Source organism: Juglans microcarpa x Juglans regia, chromosome 3D, assembly GCF_004785595.1.
Source record: "Juglans microcarpa x Juglans regia isolate MS1-56 chromosome 3D, Jm3101_v1.0, whole genome shotgun sequence".
NCBI classification, from domain to species: Eukaryota; Viridiplantae; Streptophyta; class Magnoliopsida; order Fagales; family Juglandaceae; genus Juglans; species Juglans microcarpa x Juglans regia.
Window position 1 is genome coordinate 5,480,008 of NC_054598.1, and position 24,753 is coordinate 5,504,760.

Sequence of the window (24,753 nt, forward strand, 5' to 3'; positions counted from 1 at the left end):
TCTCTGACACACGTATATATTGGTATATTATATATGTATATATCGATACAAACGTAAATATGCAATACTGAAAGAGAGAGTGACAATTGTTGAAGTTGGCGGGAGAGGAATCGGAACCCATGGCCAGAGAAAGAGATTGCATGGTTGTGGGAATTGGAAATGAGGACCAGAAAGTGATTGGCGGGAAGATGCAATGATAAAAGTGATGGGCTTTCTTTTTGGCGTTTATTTTATATCAAATTATAATAGGCGAAAACGGAAACGTTGGGCTATAAAAGCCCAACCAAATTTCTGTGGTTGGGCCATTTTCCCTGTTCGGCCCCGGTCAAGAGAATGTGGACTTCAGAAAATTGCAGATGATATGAGAGGGAAAGGCTTTTTTTTTTTTTTTTATGGCTCAATTAAGCCCAACTCAGTTCGGCTCAGCAATTTAGAAAATAGACGTGTAAACACATGATCATTTACGTATTATGGACTTGTTTTAATCCATAAAAAACTTTCGCGTGATCAATATATAGTTTGTCGAGCGTATCAATAAATTAGAGACTCACAAATAGATTGAATTTGTCGTTGAGAGCTAATGATGTTATGGTCTCGCCAACATGTGCCTATAATGGTCCTAGCTAATTAAATAAAGTTGGCAACACTGCTTTCTGCCAACCCAATCTTGTTTGTACGTACGTTGGCTCACCTTCAAAATCTATCAATTAAAGCAAAGCCATTGATCATGGGTGCGACACGAACATTATTGCATAGAAAACATGATGTAAATTAGTCAACAGCTTTTTGCTCAAATTGTCGTGGAGTCAAGGCCAGGGGAATAATAACATGGCATCAGGCCGCCGAGGTTTCCATGTAAAGGACAAGCTAGACTGATCATAAATACCCAGCCTCAGATCTTATCAGAGGCAACGTATATATATTAATATAGAGAGAAAAATCAGGAGCATTATCACGTTACATTAATGTTATAGCTTTACATGATTAAGTACTCGATCCACGAAGCAAGCATATGTCGGGCCCTAAAATCTTGTACCGACACATATCGCTTTTCCACGATCAATCATTGTAGCTAAGGATAAGATAAACTGGCTAGATGCCAATGATAGTACGATAAAAGAAAAGGTAGCTCAGTAAAGTTACACTCCGAGCAGCTAGCCCAGAGATCTTCATGAGCAATGAATGGAGACTCATGTGACCCAAATTTCCTACATGTTTTTTATGGGGAAAAAAATAAATAAAGTGGTTTTGAGATCATGATCAAAACGATTCAAAAGAGGAAGAGTACTGGTGTTTTCTCAAGAGCTAGCTGGCCATGACAGAAATTCTTTCAATATGTGTTTTCATGTGCCATGTGTGTGTGTATATATATTAACTTTCTGAGATGATTGATCTCCCTGTAGATATGATAATGATCTCCCCGTCAAGCGTGCTGCATGCCATTGGCACAATCTTAGTTCTGGGAGACAGACAACTAATTTTCTCAGTCTACCCAGAAAATGAGAAGCGCGCGTGATTATTATTAATTAATCGGCCTCAGGCCGGCTAGAAACTGCGCTTGCACTTTTAATTTATTCATGCATATATATATATATATATAGTAAGTATATATGTAATAATTCAGGACCTTATAAACACGAAAAGAGATTGAATTCAACATTAGTACTAGATTAATCTAGGTTGAAAGAAATTAGTACTTTTCCTCACCTGGAAATCTTGCAATCTTCAAACTACCATGAATTAAAATGAACATTTTACGTACACGTTTAAAAGACAAAACAGCATTCACAACTTTCTTTTTCTTTTTCTTTTTCTTTTCTTTTCTTTTTGGCTAGGGTTTTAAACCTTTTGTAATGACATGATTCTTTCTGCAGCAAGCACCGCATTCACGCGTTCGATTCAAACTTCATCTGCAAACTTCATCTGCGATCGATCGAGAAGATTAAACAAGCTGGAAACTAACAAAAGTTCTAACCATATTATTATGTTAAAATCATCATTAATCCGGAAGTGTTGAAGACTCGGTGAAATATGCGATGATGATCAGTACATATATGACTTTCGTGGATTTTGTGAAAGACCATTTTGCTGCATCCTGTGTCTTATACGTACCAAAAAAAACAAACTATCCTCGAATGATATGAATGGGGTTATCTCCAAAAATTTGATTAAAATGTCATGGCGTACCTAATTTAAATCTCCAGTAATAAATACGAAATAAGATGGTAAAAAAATAATGAATTAATTAAAACTGTAAGCACCAGTACAAACGATGCACGTTCGTACGTACTTGTATCCATCTCAGATAAAACTAATAGCATGAGTACTAGGTTTTCCTTTCTCGCAAAGCCCAGAAACATTCTAGCCATTAACACATAATTTCATGATCAGCAGCACATGCATTGCGCGACTGATTAACTGTTTCATTGATCTATCATATCCGTAAATATCTATCGATCCATACCAGCTAGCTAGCTAGTAGCAGCTAGAAGGTCACTCGTGTAATATTATACATATGTTCTTGAAGATTGACCCACTAATATTGTAGTTCATGAAGTGCCAAAGCATCCTTTTTGTCCACTTTAAAACCAGTAACTACAAAAGGGAAAAGAGAACTAGCAGGTAATTCTCTTATATATATATATATATATATATATATATATATAGTTATGAAATTAATCGATCAAAGATTTTCAAGTTCAAACTGTATTTGTTGGTGGATCAGATTACGTTCCCATTTATGATGAGTGCTCAATATCACCACAAAGAATTACTAGCAACAAATAAAATCAAATAAACTGATCTTTCTGTATTATATGCTTCCTTTTGGCCAAAATTCTCTATCTAATGAGATATATAGATGAGCAATAAGTTTAAAGCATTTATATACCAGCCGGGCTAGGACAGGCTTTGTAAAACTGACATCTGAAAAGCAAAAATTAAGTTTATGGCTAAGCAATTGCCACAAAACAACCTGCATAAAGATCAAAGTTGGAATTGAAGGGGTTTGAAAGGAGGCGGAGGGGAGGGCAGATTTGAAAAAGATGACTTAGGATGAAAGCTGAGAGAAGCACCCCCATTTCAAGTACTTAAAGATTTCAAAATTTCAAAATATTGAAAATTGAAATCAGAGTAAAAGAAAAATATATGTACTAAAAGAAGTGTTGATCTTTCTTTTCTAGCTAGCCTTTGCCCTTTAATGAAGCACCATCTATTCACCTCCTTTTTAGGACATAAGTGTACAATGTATATATGCAGCATTTCAATGTAAGCTATGCTTTCTGGACAAGGTTTACTAGTATATTTTAACCCAAAAACTACACATCCCGGCCACATGCTGATCTAAAGAAAATATTATTGAGTGCCCCACCTGATCATATATATCTCATTTTTCCCATCCAGTTTGCTCATGACTATATGTTATTCCTATGGAAATCTATTCTCCTACTTTCAAATAAAAAGATTTATTTATATGACTACAGTCGATCTGTAGGTGGCCGGCAAGTCTACTGGAACCTCACAGCTTAGGTACTGATTCTATTTTATAAGCTGGGGAGGTCGATTCATGTAGATGCAACAATGCTCATCATGATGATCAACAGAATCACTACACAATGACTTTTGTACCAAGCTCTATCTTTCAAGTACAAAGGATATATTCCAGAGGTAGTGTTGTTGTGGGTATCAATCTTTTCCTAGACTTAGTGTCAATGTCTCTTTAGCATAAAAAAAATAACAGTAAGATTTATATAGTGCTTTCCTCTAAAAAGATGTCATGATCTAAACTCATAAGATGCGATCTACTAGTCTGGCTTTGCATAATTCTTAAAAATATTCAACTTGAAGAGTTAGCTTCTGCTTTATAAATACATACATACGTACATATAACATATATATATATACACACTTATATATACAGATTTATTCCCCTCAACTCCTTAGCCTTGAATAAATAGAACTATTTTATTCAACCAAGTATACATATATAAATAATCAAGGTGTACGTTTCAAGCACGAATTAAGCAAGAAAATATGATAATGCATATATAGTGAGATTTTCCATCTGCTGAAGTTTTTGGTGATCATCTACAGAACTTCCCTTCGAGATTTTTTATATGTGCTAGTTTGTAATGGCAAACATTAATTAGGGGAAGCCCGTGAAGAGAAAAATGAAGTAAATTATCAGTCTACAGATAATGCATGACCTAAAACTCTCTGAATATATCTGCACTTTATGAATTTGACAGCTCATGAAATGAGTAAAGAGTAGCCGTATAATCAGGATCTACTCACAACCATGCGTTCGATCGGTTTCTAGGTAATAATTAGGTGTTTTATGTCGTGTGAGTTTAATCGTACGTATGGATTTCTCTGAACATTGCTTCAAGTCGGCAAAGAATTTATAAGCAGGTTATAAAAAGGGGAAAAGCTTGCTTCAAAGTTCATAAACAACAACTAGTTAATTAGTAAAACTTGACTGAACTTCAAAGAGAAGATCAAGGGAATTCCCTATTGGTAGCATGCCTGCAGCTAGGATGGAAACAGTACGATATATACCATGTATTGAAATAATAATAATATTAAGCTGATCCCTTGCTTTCCTTTTTATTTATTACTAGTTCCATATATGTGGGCACTGCTACATATATATACTAGCTAGCTAGCTAGAACAAGCTGGTCACAATATGCAAACTTGTGGAGATCAGGAAGGAAGAGCTAGGGGTACTAGAGTAATGGGTGTTCCATGATTTCATCCCCTCCACTTAATTTGGTTTTCAGTACTAATATATATTTAATGGCTAAAAAAGGAAGCTATTTTACAGCTTTTCCTCTCATTGTTCTACTTCTTTCCCAAGAAGCAAATATAGTGATTGATTGATCTAAGATGTTGGGCGCTGAAGAAATTGCGTACCGGGCATGAAATTAGCAGTAAAGGGAAAGGGACATATTGGAGGATGTAATGGTTCTGCAGTAGCTGAATTAATGGTAGTGACAGGCGCTAGGGCAGCAGCATTAACAGGCTGAAGTGTAAGGGAGGAGCTCTCTCCTGCAGCGTAACGACTTTCAGGGCCTTGATCATAGAGCATACCCTTAAATACATGCCCTCCAATTTCCACACTTGTCTGATATGCATATTCAGCAACTGCATCGTCCACAGAACTCACCCGGATGCAAGAGAATGTAGCCACGGTGTGCACTTCGGCTGGTAAATTTGCCTCGTCTGACCCTGAATATATAATAAAAACCCGACAATATGAAGTGCAAAACCAAAATTACAACACCAAAAATTTGAATTATAAAAGAGGAAAGATATAAAAGATAAAAGAAAGAAAGAACCAGAGAATGAAATATCACCAAAGGCAGTCTCCCCACATCAATATATATGTGTTGTCAGAATTAGATTCTAACACAGTAGAGTGTAGAAAAAGAAAATGTTAGGGTTATCATTCAAGTCATATTCATCGCAAAGCAAGCAAACGATACTGATCTCTTTCTCACTCTCAAGTCTCTTTCTCAAGTACAAATCTATATGGATCTCTTTTGTTGTGTAAACAGTACCTGAAGATGTGATTTGTCTGTGCCTTTTAGGGTTATGTCCTCGAAGGTGCTGCGGAAGAACAGCTGCAAGCTGTTGCTGCCTCTGGTGCCTCCTATACAGAGGGACCCAAGTACTCTTAACGTGGGTTTGGCACTGAAACCCTTTGTTCCTACAGCAAGTCCTGCACCTCATATACTCACACTCCTTCTTGGCTTGGTTCCCGCAGTCTTGGCACCTTGAACCCCCTATTCCTCCTCCCCCTTGCCTCATCATCATCCTTTTTCAGTACTAACTCCGCCCTTTTACATCCCCTTCTTTTTTGTCTTCTCCTGATTCTTCTCTCCTCCTCCTTTTCTAAAAGTAAGTTAGGCAGCTCTAAAGGGTATTTCTATCGTACTGCGCTAATATATTTTTGAGGACAAGATTATCGTGGTTGGTGGTGTCGGCGGCGGCGTTGCTGTGGTGGTGGAAGCGACGGTATCATTGTGTTATTTTTCAATCGTCGTTGGATTTGTGGCTCATTTCGACCACTTTTGAGCTCGTGACGCAGCTTTTGCAGGCACTTCTAAGTGAATTATGAATTATTGTTCAAAAGAATATATATTCAGGAGTCAAAAAAGAAGAATTACACCATTGCAACGCCGCCAAACCAATTCTATCTAGCTAGCATCAAGTAAAAATCCCCTCCCCGGACAATACTCTTTGTACTCTTACCCAGCATAAAAAACCAAGAAAGAAGAACAAGAAAGAAGAAGAAGAAGAAGAAGGAAAAAGTAAATGAAAATTTTATCAAGATCATAATGATGATAATAGTCCAATGGATTGTGGGGTGTGCGTGTGTGTTTGTTGGGGTGTAAGAAAATTGTACCTATGTATCACACCAACTTCTGTTTGGGGCGTAGTGGATCTCAATTTATCTAAACAGGTTCGTAGTGGATCTCAGTTCATCTAGACAGGTTTTTTTTATTTTTTTTCCCCTCTCTCTCTCTGAGCAGTTCATGATCTGAATATTTTCCTTCCTCCTCTCCTCTGCAATCCATCCAAACAGTCCCATGAGTCAAATTATATCACAAAAGTGGTACAAACACAGTAACATGTCTAGAACTCTAGTCAAAATGTAGTACACTCTCTGCTGATCGGGTACTCTTTAAATAACCGAGCCTTGTGACTGTGAGTCTTGTGACTGTGACAGCTTGCATATTCGTACTCCTGCGAGTCCTTCCACCTGAAGACATCCCGCCTTTGTTGTGAGTTTTTGGGGTTTTGGATGCCCTTCTCCAACCCCATGTACCACTTCCATGCGCATGAATATTGCAACTTTTCCAGCTTCAAACATTAATTGTCGCAACGTGGCACGCGACATCATTAGTAAAGATACTGATAATAAATATTAAATCTTTTCTGCTGTTTGCTTTCGGTTGTTGCTTGTCCCGACGGAAATTAGCAAGTTTTTCGGAAATTCATTCTGTATACAGATCAGTGGTAGTTCATCACGCAATATTGATCGATGAACCTAATCAATGCGAATTACCTGGCAAAACTCAAGCCTCAAGGTACGTACGTAAAAAACCACTTTCATTTCACTAGTTACAAGGAAAGTGAAGCTGGTCATGTACATGTGTTAATTACGAGTTAATTAATGCATGCGCCACTAGCTAGCGAGCTAGCTAGCTTGTGGCATTGATCATGATCTTTCGGTCAATATCATCATTTTTCCTATTCTTCATAATATACGTAATATTTAACTTCCTACAGATTGAGACAATTAATATAAGATATTAAGAAGGTTCTAATTAATTACCTTAGTACATGACCAACGTATTAGTATCCTGATCTTCATATGTGAACAAAAGTCCGGTAATGCAAAGCCTCCTTCGACATTAAGGTTTCGTTTGTTTTTAAAAAACATCTCATCTCGTCTCATTTCATCTCAACTAATCATTATAATTTTTCTAACTTTTAATACAAAATAAAATGAATAATTTAATTTTTTTCAAATCTTAAAATAAAAATAATATTAAAATATATATTCTAACAATATTTTATTTAATTTTTTAATTTTAATCTCAACTCATCTTATTTTATCTTATCTTAAAAAACAAACGAGTTCTAATATTCAAAAGCTGCATTAGAACATGATCATGAGAAATAATGTGGAAGATTTGTCTTAACCGGCCGTGTAAACAAATTACGTCGTTAATTGGATGTTTTATTCCCTATTTTCTTGGGAACTTTCTACCCACAGTGACATGAAAAATTACGTAGAAAAAAGCCGAAGGTAATAATATTATATATATATATATATATAATATATTATACTGATATGACATCCTATATGAATATTATATATACCTCTCGACAATTTAAGAATCCTTATGGCATCGTCAGGTTTTTATTAAAAAATCAAAACAAAGCACAGAGTGAGTGATTTATAATATTGAAGGCTTGGGATTCCCTCCGCCCATGCATTAATCCCTGCATCTCTAGTTTTTTTTTTTTTTTAATCTTTGATTTTGCGCTGAAATTTGTATACGATTGACATGGAATATGCCATATAGAGTATCTAAGTTTATTTCTAAAAATATGTAACCTGACGTACGATCGCGACACTCTTCAAAGTTCAAACATCATGGAAATCCTCCGCTAACTATTACACATGCAGTTTTTAATCCGTCACCGTGTAATTAAATATGGCAGAGATAGTTAATTGCAAGATGAGTACTTTATTTTTATGTTTTTATAATACGAGCTTTAAAATTTAAGAAACTCATAATTTAGTATCTTTATTAATCTTACTGTTAATAAGTTAAGAGTAATTTATCGTTAATTGTCTAAAGAAACTCATAATTTGCATCCGTACATTGTTGTCACGCATTAATTAACCAATCAATTAAGCCTGGAACATAATTTATCGTTAATTGTCTAACGAAAAATTGATTGACATATCCATTTAAGGATTCATCGAAATTCGAGTATCAATTTTATAAAATTTAAAAATCGAGATCTCCAATTATAAAAATGTGAAAACTCAAATACTAATTTTTCCATTAATCCTAGTAGAGATATATATCCTACACTAATTTTGGACCAAACCAGGATCCTAATATCAAGATATTCGCATTTTGGTTCAAACTAGGACTAATTCATGTTCAGATATAAAATAAATAATAAAATTTATATCTTTCTATCAACTTAAGATTTTAGGATAAATGGTGTTTTCATATGATATCAGAGTAGAGGTGTTGAGTTCGAATCATGACTCTACACTCTATCACATTTAATTAAATATTCTATTTGCTGAGCTACCCATTGAGAAGGAGTCTGGCCCACACATGAGAGATAGTGTTAAAATATAAAATAAATAATAAAATTTATTTATTTTCATCAACTTAAATTTTTAGAACAAATGATAATTTCACATGACACAAACTGAGACAATGCACTTATTTATCTTTTGCAAATATTTGGGCTTGAGCACTACTCCAATGCCTTTGTTGTTAAAGCACAAAGAATAAAAATTTTATTCATCATCTCCACACAGCATACATTATATTTTTTTTTAAATTTTGTTCTCTTACGAAATATGTGATATATGGATGATAAGTAGAAGAATTTAATTAATTTAAGAAGAATAAAACAAAAAAATTTTAAAAATAAAAATAAAAAAGTGTGGTGTGTGGTGTGTGGTGTGTATAGATGATGAGTAACAAAGTTCTAGAAAGAATATCAACAATATGAAAAATTATATTCATAAGCATCATACATCACACACCACCTTTTTTATTAATTTTTTAATTTTTTTCTCTTATCAAATGAATAGAAGAATTCAATTGTTTTAAGAAGTATAAAACTAATAAAATAAAATAAAATAAAATAAAAATTTAATAAAATAAAAAGAATTAAAAAAATTGTGATATATGGTGGATGGACTTATAAAAAGCAATGTCGGATTTTACTTAAATAGAATAACTCTAAACCTTGCATCCAACTTGATCATTAACTTACTGAATTAAGTTGGAAACACGTGCTTGCAACCCTGTTGGACTTCGAGAACTTTTAACAGATCTAATAACGATATTTCAAACAGAATGAGCAAAAGCAAAGAGAATGGACGTTTTCTAATAATTTTTTCGCTATGCTATATATTATTAATTATATTAGTCTGCAATTTCATGATTCTCTCATCATATTGCGTTGCCAGATCAATTATTATTTTTTGGAAAAAAAAAATCAAGAACTTATGAATATTTATAAAATAACAAAATAAGACAAGAGTGGAATGGTATATAATATTTTTCACAATGATTGCGTAAAATCATCGGCTGAAGAAGGTTAAAACCATTTTCTCTGCGTAATTTATTAAGCAATATTTTTCTGCAATGGTTTGATGAGTTTGGATCGATAAAGACGTACAAATGCTTTTTCTGCATACTATGAATTATTTCACCAAACATGATGTGAGGGAAAAAAAATACTTATAACCCATAAAATTAGGGTCTAGCCTACAAAGTCATTATTAAGGATAAAAAAAAAAATTACGAAGAGATAAAAAGTGACACGAGTGAGACATGAATGCTGCAAATGTCAGAGGGAGGTAAGAATGGGACAAGAGAGATATTAGGACTGTAAAGTGTCAGTGGATTAGGGGGAGAAGGCAAATGGTCCACGCAAGGGAGATTTGCCAACTCAAGGCAGGCTGACATGTACAGTAAAGGGTCAGGCAAGCCTATAAAAGGAGATGTCCAAACAACATTAAAAGAAACTTTTGGACAAATAAATTGATAGAAATATACAGATAGAAAGAACTCCAACCTTCTCCATACAGTGAGATATGAGGATCTATGAGTGATTGTAAACAAATATATAATATTGGAAACTTTCCTCTCCAAACTCCCGTGGATGTAGGCATATTGTCGAATCACATAAATCTTGTGTCGCCTCTTTTTACTTTCACAACATCTATTTTCTATTTACTGCCATGGACGTACGACCCGCCACCGTACAGACATACCGAAACACCGTCAGGAGCTCCCAAATAATTCACATCGCGGCACTGGAGGCGTGGATTTGCCTAAACCCTTGAAACACGACATTAACACATGAGTTGTTTGGAATTATGGTGATTACTAACTCACCAAGTCATATATGCAAATGACAGGGATCCACTTGAATGAATGAAATTGATTTTACAACGACTCACCAACCAATGAATGAGAGTGAATTCCACCATTTGAGCAAAAGGCACGAACAGGTAGGTGGCATTTTCACCGAACACTACCAACGTATCTCTTCTCCTACCGCGATGATGTCTCTTCGTCTCCTAACTGTACCCTGTGTCCTGACAGTCATGGCATCGACAACAAACCAAACACCAAAACAGCCGAATGGCTCCTTCAAAGTTCAAACCTGATACGCGTATAGAATGAATATAGATATTTATTGTTTGTTTTTGTCAGAATTAGAAACATGAGCAACTTCAACTGGAACATATCCTAGAACTAGAAGGTCCATCATGGCCTGGAGCCTCGAACTCAATTGTAGATATACAAGTGACACAATTTTGGCCGATTCACTGTCTGAACAATGTCAAAGCTTTCTTTCAATGCAGGTCCGGTGGTGGACGCAGCATGAATACGGAATTAGACACTATGGATGTCTTTCATGGTACTGTCGTCAAGGTTTTAAGGGCATGGGGTGCTGGCAATCGTGGAAGTGGTAGTGGCAGGATGAATCATGATGTTAGTGGTGGTAATGCGAAAGGAGAAAGCATTTCCGTTGAAATGCATTGTGATTTGTGGTGCAGGTTGTGGCAGATTTGAAGAAGCGTGGTGGGGGTTTCCAGCAGAGTCTCGAGTCCAGGACCACGTGTAATCACCAACTTGATTACTTGGTAAAAAAAGTCTGTCAAACATTGAATACACTGTATCCAGAATTTAGAAGCTTCAGCGATTCAGAAATAAAGAAGAAAAATGATGATTTCATGTCTACCAGTTATTTGAGAGTATAAAACCAAAAAGATCCCTCCAAATTTCAAAAATCCCAACTTGGCAATCTCCCATTTCCATTTCCATTTCTCCAAAAATGTCTCAAATCTTGCAAAAAATTGCAAAGAACTCAACAGCAGAAACAACAATTTCCAACATATATACATAGATATAACCAATCAAGTTTTCCATTAAAAGTTAATGATCTTCATAGACAATGAAAGATAACAAGTCAATTACACAGCAACCAGATAAAATAAGCCAAGTACCATACCCTAAAATTGACAATCTAATTAACCCAGAATATAGTTCCACCTTAAACCAAATCTAGCATGATACCACCAAACTCCTGAGATCACCATCTTTTGCATTCAGTTTTCCAATTCACTAGAAACTGTGCTTCAAACCCAGACCATGCTTTCCACGCACACAACCAGGCCTCACAAACAGATAAGGAGACCTCTTGGAGTTGTGCATCTTCGGAAACGCCCTCTTCCCCAACTTCCTCATCCTCTGCCTCCCGACCTTATCGCTCACATTCCACGGCACGAGCTCGTCGTCCAAGTCATACCCGTCATTTCCATAATCATCTTCGTCGCCCTCATTGTCAAATTGTTCGTCACCACGCCCGCCATCATTATACCCACGAGCAAAACCGCAATACCCAGCCTCGTATTTCACACCCACATCCACATCATGATGATGAGGATTATGATTATCTACATCACGGTTTTCCATTTGACTATTCTTTAAACAAATGGGCGTGGAGATATCAGAATCCAACGAGCCAATTCCATTTCCGATGCAATCTTCTTTGTCTTCGTCTATTTCATCTCCTTGTTCTCCTCTTTCCGAGTCAGCGTCGGAGGCGTTGACGAACTCCCAGTGAGACAGGCCCTGTTCTTCGACTTGAACGAAATCGAGGTCTTCAATCAAGAGGAATTCCATGGACGACGAGGATGATGATGCCCTGGAGCTCTTCGCCATTGTCACTCTTTTCCAACTTTTTTTTTTTTTTCCTCTTTATCTTCCTCGTTTGTGTGGAATGAGTATTTTGCCTGGCTGTGCAAGTAACTGATCATAAAGCGAATACTACGTGTCCTTCGCCAATGGTGAGTTGCCACGAGTATTTTATCAATGTCCGTACAGGTTTCATCTTTTTTCGCATAATTTACAGCCATGCTTCGAATAGGGGTCGAATCCAAAACTACGCCTTTGGCGCATGCTTGTATTAAATCTTGGGATTTCTCGTATAGCATATAACTAGGGAGAGATTTTGAAGACTCGGATGTTACGTGGGATAAGCCTTTCTTGTTATCATTTTAGAATCTAGAGCTTGATGATCATGTTTCAGCCATATAATTAACTGACCACCTGTACTAAAAGAAAAATGCCTTAGTCATGGAGGGATGTTATAAAAATAAATTCATGTAATACATTAAATTATAAAATTATTTTTATTGTAAAATATATCTAATATATCATATAAAATCATGTCAATTTGTGAATCTATTTTTATGTCTATAACAATATCGATACCAAAAAGTAGTTGGGCTTGCAAAAATACTTGAGATACTTACCGGCGAAGAAGAAAAACTCGATTAGTTTTTATGTTAATCAATTTCTTTTATTAGATAAGTTTCAGTGTCTATTTCTTCAAGGTAAGTTTTGAATTTATTTTGTGTTCATGCAAGAAGAGGGATGAGTCGAAGAGTAGAACAGAATGCTGCCTTTTATGGATTGATAAGCGATCTATTTGAGCAAAATGGAAGGGGCAGGTTTTGAGCAAACGGGTTTCTCAAATGATCTCAAACAGATTCACAGGACATATTGCAAAAGTATCAAATGGATTGGGGTAGATTTAAAAGTTTAAAATAAGTGGAAACCTGTCGAGAGAATTACAAGATCAATGTATTTTTCTCTGTAATTTAATGGGATAAAAATAAGACCAAGAATGTTGTGGCAAACAGTGGACTAAGTAAAAAGAGAAGCATTTGAGAGAGAGAGAGAGAGAGAGAGAGAGAGAGAAAAAGGGCATTCCATTCTTAATACAAAATCATCAATTGCTTACAGTACTCTTACAATCGTTCCACTAGATTTCTTCAAAATTAGAGAAAACAAATCCAGAAATAGATGACCTAAATGATTACACCGTAAGGATGAAATTTATTTCATACTCCAAACTTTTTCTTTTTGCCAGCAGATGCGTGATCCCATGCCTTGTGGTCAATTAAATCAGCTAAACAAGAACTGCACCAGAGACCAACAAAATGAGGCTAATGGGTAATGGGAAGAAAAAGAAACGCAACATCAAGGTTTACCATAGAGCAGCAGCAATCAACAAGAATTAAAAAGATCCACAAGAATTATGTCACCAGCACAATAATAAATTTACTGCTATCCAATTAAATGCCCAATCCATCACAGAAGGAAACAAATTTGCCAAATGGCACCAGCATAACATGTAAGTCATCCATCCTGCCTATGGCAATCATCGGATTTAACAAGGGCCCATATGACTATTCTAATCCATGAACGACCAACAAGACTAGAGCAAGTCAAAATCCTAAAGTTTTTTCATCAAATTGAAAATCATAACCAAATAAATAAAGGAGAATAAAAGAGAAGAAAGAGACGGTAAGGAGAGAGCAGAAACAAGTCGTTAATAACTAAACTCTTTCTTTGGCAGTTCTTACCTTTTACTTGCAGATATGAATCAACTGACATGGTCGCTTCTGCTGCCAAAAGGATGGTAAAAAAAAAACAGATGGAAAAATGTTCCTGGTCTAAGCATCTTGATCATCGTATCTGAGAGGGAGAACAGAGCAACCCAGAAGCATCAGCTCCAACAACTGCAAGGTCACAAACAGTACAAAGCTGCCCTTCCTGGCTTGGCACAAACCTTGAACTACAGAATGGGCAAGAAACATCCTTTTGTCCTCGGTAAATTGGGACATACGTAGCCCCACATATCACAAACGGGTTTCTGAAATCATAGTTCAACTGGGAAACATCTGTCATATTCCTCTCAGCAGCCTGCAGCACTTGCCTGGCTGTCTTTGCTTGGTTCTCAACGGTGGGATTGGTCTCTAGAAGCCGTCTGGCAAAGTTAGCTGCAGTGGCAAGATTCTTTGTCTTGTAGCAAACCGTCATTGCGTTAAGCAAGGCAAGCCTTAAGTGAGGCAGTTGAAGGTTGCAGTGAGTGAAATAGGCAGCGAGCTCTTGCTGGCGTACTGGATTGTCTTTGATTTCCCTCCTCTTAAGCTCCATTTGCAAACCCAAAACATACTCCTTCACTATAATGATCAACTCCTTGACCTCATCGACTTCCCTCCTCGACTCAACAACAACAACAGGAATAGTATGAAGAATGCTAACAAAAAGCCGAAGAGCCTCAGTGAACTTTCCAGTCGTTGTGGCCTTGTAACCTGCCTTGAGCTTCTCTTCCAACTGGGAGAAATTGAACACAAGTGCAGGTGGACCCCTGACATTTGGGCTAGCAGATTCATTCCATCCTCTTTCAACTGCCAGAGATATCACTGGAGCAGACGAAAATGCACGCAAATAGGTATGACTGCCAGTGTGAAGATCAAGAAACATGGGTCTCAATGGAGCAAAGTTTTTTATTCCAAGTTGCCTGCTCAGCAACCGCATTGCTGTATCAAAGTTGCCAGCAGCTGCATGTTCAGCAGCAAGTGACGACCTCTGGGTCCAAATCTCGCTTACAGGCATGCCAGGAGTTGGGGCCACAAAAACTGAAGAGCGAGCATTGGCTGATGCCTTTGGAGTGTCTGCTTCAGGGGGGAGCTCCAAATCTTCTAGATCCCATCCTCCCTCTTCCTCATTCTCTTCAGCCACCTCTCCATCCTCCAAAATTGCGGAGACATCCCCATTCTGCAAGCCATCAACATCAACCATGTCCAGCTCCTCACCCCAATCACCATCAGCAGCCTCATCATCTTCATCCGCAGCTCCCCTACCAACATTATCCAACCCACCTTCAAATATGCCTTTCATTACTCTCAGAAGGGGCCAATCACCACTGCAGATAACAGGTGGGGGAGGCATCAGGAGGGAGGCTGTTTTTCCCTCCGGCAAAGCAGGAGCATTATCTCCCAACTCAGCTGCTAGACGTTCAGCAACATCCTGTAGTCCATGGACCGAAGCTGTGATGTAAGCAAGCGGCAAGTGACCAACATTCTCCAAGATCTTAACACGCTCTCGGACATCACCTAGATATAGAGCATTATGAAATTGACCCATGACATCATTCTTAACTTCAGCAATTTTCAGCATCTTAGACAGCTTTTCATTATTACCAGTTATGAGATAAAGAAAAGATAGTCTTTCAAAATTTTTGGTCCTCTGGTAGGCATATTCCACAATACCAGCATTTCCCTGGCGGAGAGCCTCCACTCCCAATCTATACCAGTAGTCTTTCTCATCAATTGCTGTAGCTGATGCAACTGCAATTTGGATGTTCCCACTCTCTATAGCCAAATTGAACCTAGTTCTCTCATCTTTCACAAAATGGAGAGCTACATCAGGGAAACCCTTCTGCTGCAGATAAGCAATCATAGCCTCTCCACAAAGCTGCGAGTTCCTTATCATGCTCATAACATGGTCAAATCTCTTTTTCAAAAGGGACAGCTTGAAAATATATTCCGTCGCATCAATGACTATAGACCTGCTTTTTCCATCGCGGTCCAAGCAAAAGATAGTATTCCCAGTAACCTTTGTGATGTATATTGGGACATCAAGAGTTCTGATTATCCCACTATCTCCATTTGGCAGACAGTATTTTATGTGATTTAGAGTTGTGTAGATGAAAACACCGTTATCATCCCAGGCACCACTCTTTACACGGATTGTTTCGTGAAGAGTGCACTGGTGGACAAGCTTCTTGTTAGCAATGATAATGGCATGCTTGCTGAGTAGAGCAACACTCTCCATGTCATTAGACCAAACAACATACTTGATGAAAGGGGTTTGAAGATCACCAAGAACGATCCTCTGCTGAAGATCAAATATAACGACTCTATCCTCAGCCCTACACAGCAAGTTACCTGTTCCAGCATAAAAAACTGCATCCGCAGCTATGGGGAGGCCACTCTTTTTCACAATCTCATTTTTCAGATTCTTGACCAAGACTTGATTATTGCTCTTGTCAAGCACAGCAAACCTATTCCGAGCCACAAATACAGCTGAACCTCCAGCACCTTTCTTTGCATCTTGCAGACTATCACCCCTAGCAATGCTATCTTTGGGTATGACATACAACTCATAAGATCCCCCATCAACATCCGAGCAGATAAGAACAGCATTTTCAGTTGGACTGTAAGAAAGAGTCCTTGGACTCTGGTTCAGGCTAGTGGAACCAGGCCTTCGAATTGGAATCACTTGCGTGTCACGTTGAGTTGAAAACTCATAGAATCGCAAAAAGCGATCTTTGGTGTAGAATAGAGAATCACCACTCACTGCGAAGGCAGGCCGTTCTCTCTCCAACTTGAAGACAATCATACCACTGTCATGACCTGCGGCCAACAGATTCATCTCAGGGTGAGATGCAAGAATCCAGAATCGATCATGCTCCCGACGGAATGTCTGAACCCCAGTTCTCTTTGTTACATCCCACACGCGTATGCTTTTGTCCTCTGAGTTGGATACAATTATGTCCTGTTTGGCATGAAACATAACACATGAAACATTATTCATGTGCCCTCTCAGTGTGTCCACTTCCCAAGCCTTCGTATCTGAACACAAAATGAACAGTTACCTAACCAAGTTTATACAAAGTAATAATACCATATCACAGATATAGGATATTGCAAAAATTTCCTTTTATTTTCTTGGACACAAGAAGATCCACATTTAAGTCACATAAATGGAGCAGAAACAAGGTTATCCCAATTTCAGACAACCTAACATACAATTTAAACTCCAGAGAAACAAAAAGTACTGAACACTTCTTCAAAACTCAAAAAAACACTGCTGTGTTCACCAAACAGCAAATCTGACTTCTTTTTTTTTTTTTTTAACAAATTTAATCAAGCGTGGTTTGGATAATTTGGTCAATTCCCAAGAAAAAAATCATGAAGCTATCATACACTGTATAAATAGTATATGTAAAGCAAATGAAAGGGACTACCATTCATCCGCCATAGTTTCACTTGGCGATCATCAGCTCCCGACACAATCAGAGGCAGGGTAGGATGAAATGCAGCCCAGTTGACCCCACGGTCATGACCTTCCAAGACATACTTAACAACTGCATCGACACCACCAAAAAGATCAGTGTTCATCTGACTCAACCGCAATATGTCATCTGCAGGGGATACTGTCTTCTTTCTGAGGGCACCAATATCCCAGACTCGAACAGTCTGATCAAGGGAGGCTGACACAACAAGGTCTTCTTTAAGGTGGAATGAGGCACACATAACATAGTGATTGTGGCCCGTCAAAACAGATATACAAGTGCGTGACTGCCAATTCCAAATACGAATAGTCTGATCATCACTGGCACTCACGATCCATGGGTATTCATGGTGAAACTGCACTGTGCGAATATAATCTAGATGTCCGAGAAGAGTGAAAAGACACCTGTGCAACTTGTAGTTCCAAACTTTAATCTTGTAGTCATCCCCTGGAAGAAAGGGGAAGAGGGGGGGTGGGGGGAACCAACAGCTTCATTAGTACATGCACTGCCTCAGAACCCCTCATGAGTAAATTTACTAAAATATTGCACTGTAAGCCCATCTACTAGAACTAAATGCAACCATTTATGTGGAGCCCCTCTCCAGTAGTAACACGAGCATAAACTAACTACCACTGTTTGTGATTCTTTTTTGAGCCATAAAATTGTTTATAAAGCTAACCAAAGTCTCAAATCAACATTAAATCAAAAATCTTATTCAGACCTGAAGGGTCATTAACCACAACCTTAGCGTAAAGTAAGTTCAAACTTTCAGGCAATAAGACATTGGATTGATAAAATAAAAATAACATAGCCACCAATATAAGTCATCAGAAAATTGCATGAACCCTGTTTGGCTGCCAGCAAAATATAGGAAATTTCAATTTAAATATGCCAACTATGCTACAACATTTTTACCTATCAAAAAAAAAAAAAAAAACTATGCTACAACATTTTTCATTAATTTGGACTTGGGGAAAATTCTGTAATCAACTTATTCCAATACCCCAAAACAACCAGATGGATCGATTTGAAGTAAATGTTGTGCATGATAGTGATATTTGAAGAGAACGCAAAATAAGTTGCATTTGGATACAAGAGCTAGAGGGAGGAGATTTGAATCTAAATGATTTTCAAAACACATCCATATTAGTTACTAATTCCCTCTCGATTTAAAACCTCTATTATGATGGGAGACTAATCCAATTACAAAACCACTAACCACGAACACTCACACATAATATCTTGTTACAGTTTGGCCGTATTGTTGTTTCAAAATAGTGATGACTGCACATAAATTATGAGAATAAGCACTTGAGAAGGGTTGATAATTACAATTTTAACCCCTAGGGGTTGGCTCAAGTGTTAAAGGCCTTGGGCTTGGGGGTATGCTCCCCCTAGGTCTAAGGTTCAAATCCCCTCGGGTGCAAACAATCTCTAGGGGTCATCGGACTGGAGGATTTTCCCCTTGAATTACCCGACGTGCACTTGAGGAAAACTCCTTGCTGAGGGCCTGTGCACCCCCGAGATTAGTTGGGATGCTGTTCCGGACACCCGGTGCCCAAAAAAAAAAAAAGATAATTATAATTTTCACATAAAATATTTTTTGAAATTTATGTTTGTCATCTTTTCTTTCTTGCTTTTGCAATTTAAAAATTATGTAATCTATTTTTATTTTCAAATCTCTTTCTTTCCCATTAATTTGCATTTGCATTTGAAAAGTTGACTTCTCTCATTGACCTGAGCCACAAACTAAATACAAATTGGAATATTTTGACTGAAAAATAGGCAAGTTATACTGAGATGCAATCACTGCATAGTTAAAAGGCAAGTAATTGATCAGGCTGGCTTGAAAGGACTTTGATCATTGATCATACAATATTAAGAATGTTCGATAATAGATAATCAGCTTACAAATCTTAAGATGGCAGAGATTTTCAGTAAGAGTATTACTGCAAGAAGAAATTCATGAAGGGGCAGGGCTCTAACTATATTGTTAAAAGCAAACCAGCTTTTCATAAAATAAAAACTAAAAAGCAAACCAACTTAAAAAAATAAAATAGAAATATTCATCAATTTTCTCATTGGTTGGATAAACATGCACTGACAGGGTCTCAACCCAGGACTTCACCTTCCATCCCATAAGAGAATGAGAGGAAGTATCATTTGAGTTGGAGATTGTTGGTGAAATTTGGTCATCCCATACAATGGAGCAAACGAGTTAAATTTTTTTTGGACCTTGTTGTCATGGAATTAACAAAAACTTTAAACTAGTTCTTGGATAAAGAAATCTTGGAAAAACTTGTGCAGCTTTATAACTTTTGTGCTACATTATATGTTCCACAACTTTTATAGTATAAGGTTTGTGTGTCATGCAATTTTCTTGACACCCCCCCCCCCCCCCCCCCCCCCCCCGCCCCCCCAAAAAAAAAAAAAACAAAAAAAGCCCAAACTGGCCTAGATCCAATATAATTCAACATTAACCAACCCAGCAAAACGCAACTTCATAATCTCAATTAGATGCTTACAACTTACACTTAATTAATGCCAATCATCGATCAAGAATTACTGGAAAGGCAATAAGAGTCGCAATTCCATTTCAAATCTAAACCAAAGGCAGCTAAAATTCGGTACCTCCAGACACGAATAGGGGCTGAGATTTGTGGAAATGAACGCCCCGAACAGGCCCATCATGCTCGTCGAACCTGTCGATCAGAGTCCCCATCCGGTAGTCCCATAGCTGAATCACGCCGCTGTGGAGACTCGCTAGGATCCAAGGCCTCTTGCTGTGGAAACTTAGTCCCTTCACTCTATTACTCTTCGTCTCGAACTTCGTCAGCATCTTTCTCAATCACCGTTCACAACCGAATCGCATCAAACCTTTACAGAGTTCCCAAGGAAACGACACACTCCCCAGCGCTAAATGTCGACGCCAGATCAAATCGAATAAGAATTTATTTTAATAGATTATAGTCTCTTTTGATAGAAATCGAATAAGAATTTCAAAAGCAACAATACATTTCCACAATCATACCACAGTCTATGGTTGCCACAAAAACCGTAGGAAAATAATGACATCTTAGAAAATGTAATTTAAGCCGAAAGATTCAAAATTTTCCTGGCCAGTCCTACAAATTTAAAAACGAGATAGCTAATTCATCATTTTCAATTTGCGAAACGAGATTCAAACAAACATACGTAAGTTCACCTCAGATCTGATGACTAGGGAAAAGGATCAAGCAGAGCGGCATCCACAGTCACCGACGCTACCGGATGCGTTTATAAGTACACGCATATGCAGAGAGAAATTCGATAAATAAAACTTTTGAGGGAGGAAGAGAGAGGTAGATCCGGAGGTCAGAGAGAGAGAGAGAGAGAGAGAGAGAGAGAAGGTTTTTGTTTACAGTTCTCCTTCGATGAGTGTGTGTGTGTGTGAATTTTACATCGAGGCCGGCAGAAGGACAGAGGGGGCAGATAAAGAATTTATGAATTTCAAGAAGGGTACGAAAGGAAATCAGCATACAATACAAGAGTGTTTTTATTATGGCTTAACTATGGCCGTTGGATTGGGGATTCCGATGGTTGTGATGCATGCCAGTTGGTGCTGGACTTGAGCCTTTAAGCAAGATTATTAAAAAAAGTCGATTAACAGTAATGAGTATATAATAATTTATTTTTTTCGTCAATGACATTTACCATAAAAACGACCTATTAAGTTCTTGACTATTAAGGCGCTGTCAGAAAAATTGATCAAATTTTAGAAGGTATTCATCTCTATATATACGTGAATATATATATATATATATATATATATTATATATGGACTGATCAATTTAAAGTTTAACTAACCAAACTTTCATGACAACATTTGGTATACCTAGGTAAGAATTAATTACGATAATTTATAATTTTGATCAAAGATCCTCTTAATTTCTTAGGCTACCAGCTTTATAATTTAAATATATTTATAATGAAAAACGATACAATTAAAACTTTTTTTTTATAATTTTTACATAATTATCATGTATTAAGTGAGGAATATTTTTATAAAATAACTTATAAAAATAATATCATTTTACATAAATACCCTCAATTTAACACATAGTTGTAAAAAATAGTTGTAATTAAGTGTATCGTTACTCATTTATAATTATCTTATGAAAAATAATATATGAAAATATAATTTTTTGTCAAAATAAAACAATATTAATTAAACATTTTTTATAGAGATAAATGGCAACACAAGGATTCGATCTCCGAACATTAATCTTCATGCAAGATTGAGCAAATGACAAGTACTAGTATATGACAATAAAATTAAGGTTAATTTTTACAAAAATATGACCCATTGCACATGAAAAAATTTAAGAGTTGTCAAAAACCTGATGACCTGATGACATATAGTCTGGCTGTCTAAATGAAATATCTGGATTCGAATCCTCCAACTCCCATCAAAAAAGAAAAACGTAGAAGCGGGTGCGTATATTGTTTGCATGCATGCAATAAAATTAAGTTGCTACGTTGAGATATTGCATAGATTATTATTATTAACCATTGTACGTAAAATAATAAAACGAGAAAATCAATTGTGAGTACTCTAACGTACGGGTGAACCAAGTAATAAGAGGAATGATACGCTAAATCAGAACATAATAAATTAATGAAATACGTACGATACTAAATCCAATGTATTAAATTGGAAAAACAGTAATTATAATATTTCAAAGAAAAAGGAAAAATAACAAGTCACTGCAGGTTGTTTGATAGGATCACATGAGATGGACGTTACAGATAAATTAGTTTAATTAAATAATTACTAGTTTTTATAACGAAATATGGATAATGGCTTGATACACGGTATAGAGTTCCTATGGCCACAAAATACCTATAGACTTCAATTATTTTTATCAACTGCATGCAGCATATATGCATTGGTTTTGAAATCAATTTACCTGTACGTACGTACGATATTGTTCTGTGAGCAAATAAGCTAGACTGATCAAGTCCTGGCGGGGGTGGGAAACCGAGTTTAGAACCGAAGAGCAGTAATATGCATGAGAAACACCAAAGTACTCGCAGAATCAAACAAAACAAAGAAATGAGAATAATTAATTAATATTACGAAAAGAAAAATTATGTTCATAATTCTCACACTATATATAATTTTTTAATTTTTAATTTTTTTTCTCTTATCAAATATGTAGTGTATAGATGATGAGTAGATGAACTCAATTAATTTAGGAAGAATAAAGCAAAAAATAATAATAATAAATAATAAAAATAAAAATAAATATGATGTGTGGTGTGTAAGAATGATAAAAGCTCTGCATAGATTAATTAACCCTGCATGATGATATCCACTAAACTCATGAGATCAATGAGTTTATCGACATATATCACATTATGTATTTTAGAAGAATGATAAATGTTGGGATAAACCGGTTATCAAATGCTAATATGAAGTATAACAAAGGAAACAAATAAAAGAAATAATAACAATCACACAAAGACACTAAAATTTAAGTGGTTCGACTTAGAACATAGCCTACGTCCACTGGCGGAGTCGATCTTCAAAGGAATTCCTCTATGAGTTATGGCCACTCCAAATGAATCCAAAACGTAATAATACATGAAAAATAACATGTATTAATACTAAACGGCGTGGAACCCTAATTTCAAAACATTTGCTCAAGTAGAGTGTCGAGCGGTGCTCAAACAGACGTTTAGGGTAGGCACTCGCTCGAGCTAAATTTCAAGCGAGTGTCGAACGAACTCCCTGTCTGAAGCTTCCCTCAAGCGGACTGTCGAGCAAAGTGTCGAGCCAAGGTTGCTTGAGCTAGGGTCGAGCCACAGTTGAACTAGAGCAACAGTCAAGCCAAGCCTAAAAAATGACATTTTCAATAGGAAATCAAGCCAAACTCAACAAATCTCCACCTTGGCTTGAATTCCATCAAGCCTAAACAAAATATAAATTCCATCAAGTCAAATTTCACCATTCGACAACAAGACATCAAAGATGCCTATCAAAGATCGAGAAACAAAACTCTTTCACAAATCCCAAACCGGGACACAACATCTATCTTTGAAGGACCCAATTTCTACCAAAAAGTCTTCAACACCATAGAAGACCTGACCAAATCACAAACTTGGTCCTAATGAAGAATCTCCTCTTCACACAAAGGCAACACACTACTAAACAGACTGCTTACTTGAACAACGACTTCTGTATACATACGAAAGCAAATAACAAATATTCTCTGCCAAAGTAAGACCCCACAAAATCTGCAATGAGCATATCTCAAAAGTGGCCAAATTGCCTCATCTATCTACTAGATAAAACTGTAGACTTGCTCTCATTGTGCACCAATGCCAAAGTTAAAATCAAAATCATGCTCCTATCCAATAACATGATCTAGAGTACCACATGCACTCCATTGTGAAGCTCGCCCAGCAACTCCACCTTCTTGCTATAATCATGCTCTTATTTCTTGTGGAAACAATAAATGAAAAATTGTAAAAGGAAAAGGTTCACCGAATAGCAAGTTGTGTTCACCGATTCACCCAAATCTGTGGACAAGCCTGACAAACCCAAAAGCATACTATGGGTTCTCACATAAGAGTCCGATTCATTCCATTCAGCTATCCCAATTCTGTGGAGTGGATCCAACTGTATGGTCTGAACATCGTTCTACCTTCTTGTCTGTAGATCACTAGCCTTATCAAGTGCTTGAACTCATCAAACACATCACAAAATTAAGAGTTTAAAAATTAAACAAACCCAAACTTTTTCTCAAATGGTCATCAACAAATATGAGTACAAATAGGGCACCACATCACACGAGATGTACCCAAAAAAATTAGAAAGAAATACATTACAGTAAACCTAGGTCTCTACTGCTTTACAATAATACAATGCAAACAAAAAAATCAAGCTTTTGTCTTTTGATCACACAAAGCAAAAAATTGCATACTCACAAATGACTACACTCGTTCACTCATATGACCCAATCACATGTGGCATAAACGAGTAATACCTG

General features: G+C 36.8%; 3 protein-coding genes across 4 annotated transcripts; all 3 read right to left on the reverse strand.

Annotated features, from left to right (window-relative positions):
* Positions 1–4,561: 4,561 nt before the first annotated feature.
* Positions 4,562–6,382, reverse strand: LOC121255912 (protein SHI RELATED SEQUENCE 1). Its single transcript, XM_041156466.1, has 2 exons — positions 5,560–6,382; positions 4,562–5,227 (listed from the first exon to the last, which is right to left on the reverse strand). Exons 1-2 carry the CDS (start codon positions 5,813–5,815, stop codon positions 4,881–4,883), a joined length of 603 nt encoding a protein of 200 aa, XP_041012400.1. The 5' UTR covers positions 5,816–6,382; the 3' UTR covers positions 4,562–4,880.
* A 5,313-nt stretch (positions 6,383–11,695) lies between these two features.
* LOC121255913 lies at positions 11,696–12,581 on the reverse strand. Its single transcript, XM_041156467.1, has one exon. The coding sequence runs from the start codon at positions 12,508–12,510 to the stop codon at positions 11,911–11,913; it is 600 nt and encodes a 199-aa protein (XP_041012401.1). The 5' UTR covers positions 12,511–12,581; the 3' UTR covers positions 11,696–11,910.
* A 956-nt stretch (positions 12,582–13,537) lies between these two features.
* Positions 13,538–21,160, reverse strand: LOC121255911 (coatomer subunit alpha-1). 2 transcript variants are annotated; one of them, XM_041156465.1, is made up of 6 exons: positions 20,925–21,160; positions 20,751–20,844; positions 20,351–20,643; positions 17,672–18,166; positions 14,220–17,276; positions 13,538–13,773 (listed from the first exon to the last, which is right to left on the reverse strand). In XM_041156465.1, the coding sequence occupies exons 3-5, from the start codon at positions 20,556–20,558 to the stop codon at positions 14,323–14,325; spliced, it is 3,657 nt and encodes a 1,218-aa protein (XP_041012399.1). In that variant the 5' UTR covers positions 20,559–20,643; positions 20,751–20,844; positions 20,925–21,160; the 3' UTR covers positions 13,538–13,773; positions 14,220–14,322. The 2 variants fall into 2 exon arrangements, with proteins under 2 accessions (XP_041012399.1, XP_041012398.1); XM_041156464.1 differs by lacking the exon at positions 20,751–20,844 and having other exon boundaries at positions 20,351–20,644; positions 20,926–21,160.
* Positions 21,161–24,753: the final 3,593 nt, after the last annotated feature.

Excerpts from the sequence above, each read along its gene's own strand:
- LOC121255912 (XM_041156466.1), bottom strand. The coding sequence starts at position 5,815 with ATGATGATGAGGCAAGGGGGAGGAGGAATAGGGGGTTCAAGGTGCCAA. Across the intron at positions 5,228-5,559 it reads CAGACAAATCACATCTTCAG|GGTCAGACGAGGCAAATTTA; the intron begins GTACTGTTTACA and ends TTATATATTCAG.
- LOC121255913 (XM_041156467.1), bottom strand. The coding sequence starts at position 12,510 with ATGGCGAAGAGCTCCAGGGCATCATCATCCTCGTCGTCCATGGAATTC.
- LOC121255911 (XM_041156464.1), bottom strand. The coding sequence starts at position 20,558 with ATGCTGACGAAGTTCGAGACGAAGAGTAATAGAGTGAAGGGACTAAGT. Across the intron at positions 18,167-20,350 it reads GCCCCTATTCGTGTCTGGAG|GGGATGACTACAAGATTAAA; the intron begins GTACCGAATTTT and ends CCTTTCTTCCAG. Across the intron at positions 17,277-17,671 it reads GAAACTATGGCGGATGAATG|ATACGAAGGCTTGGGAAGTG; the intron begins GTAGTCCCTTTC and ends TTTTGTGTTCAG.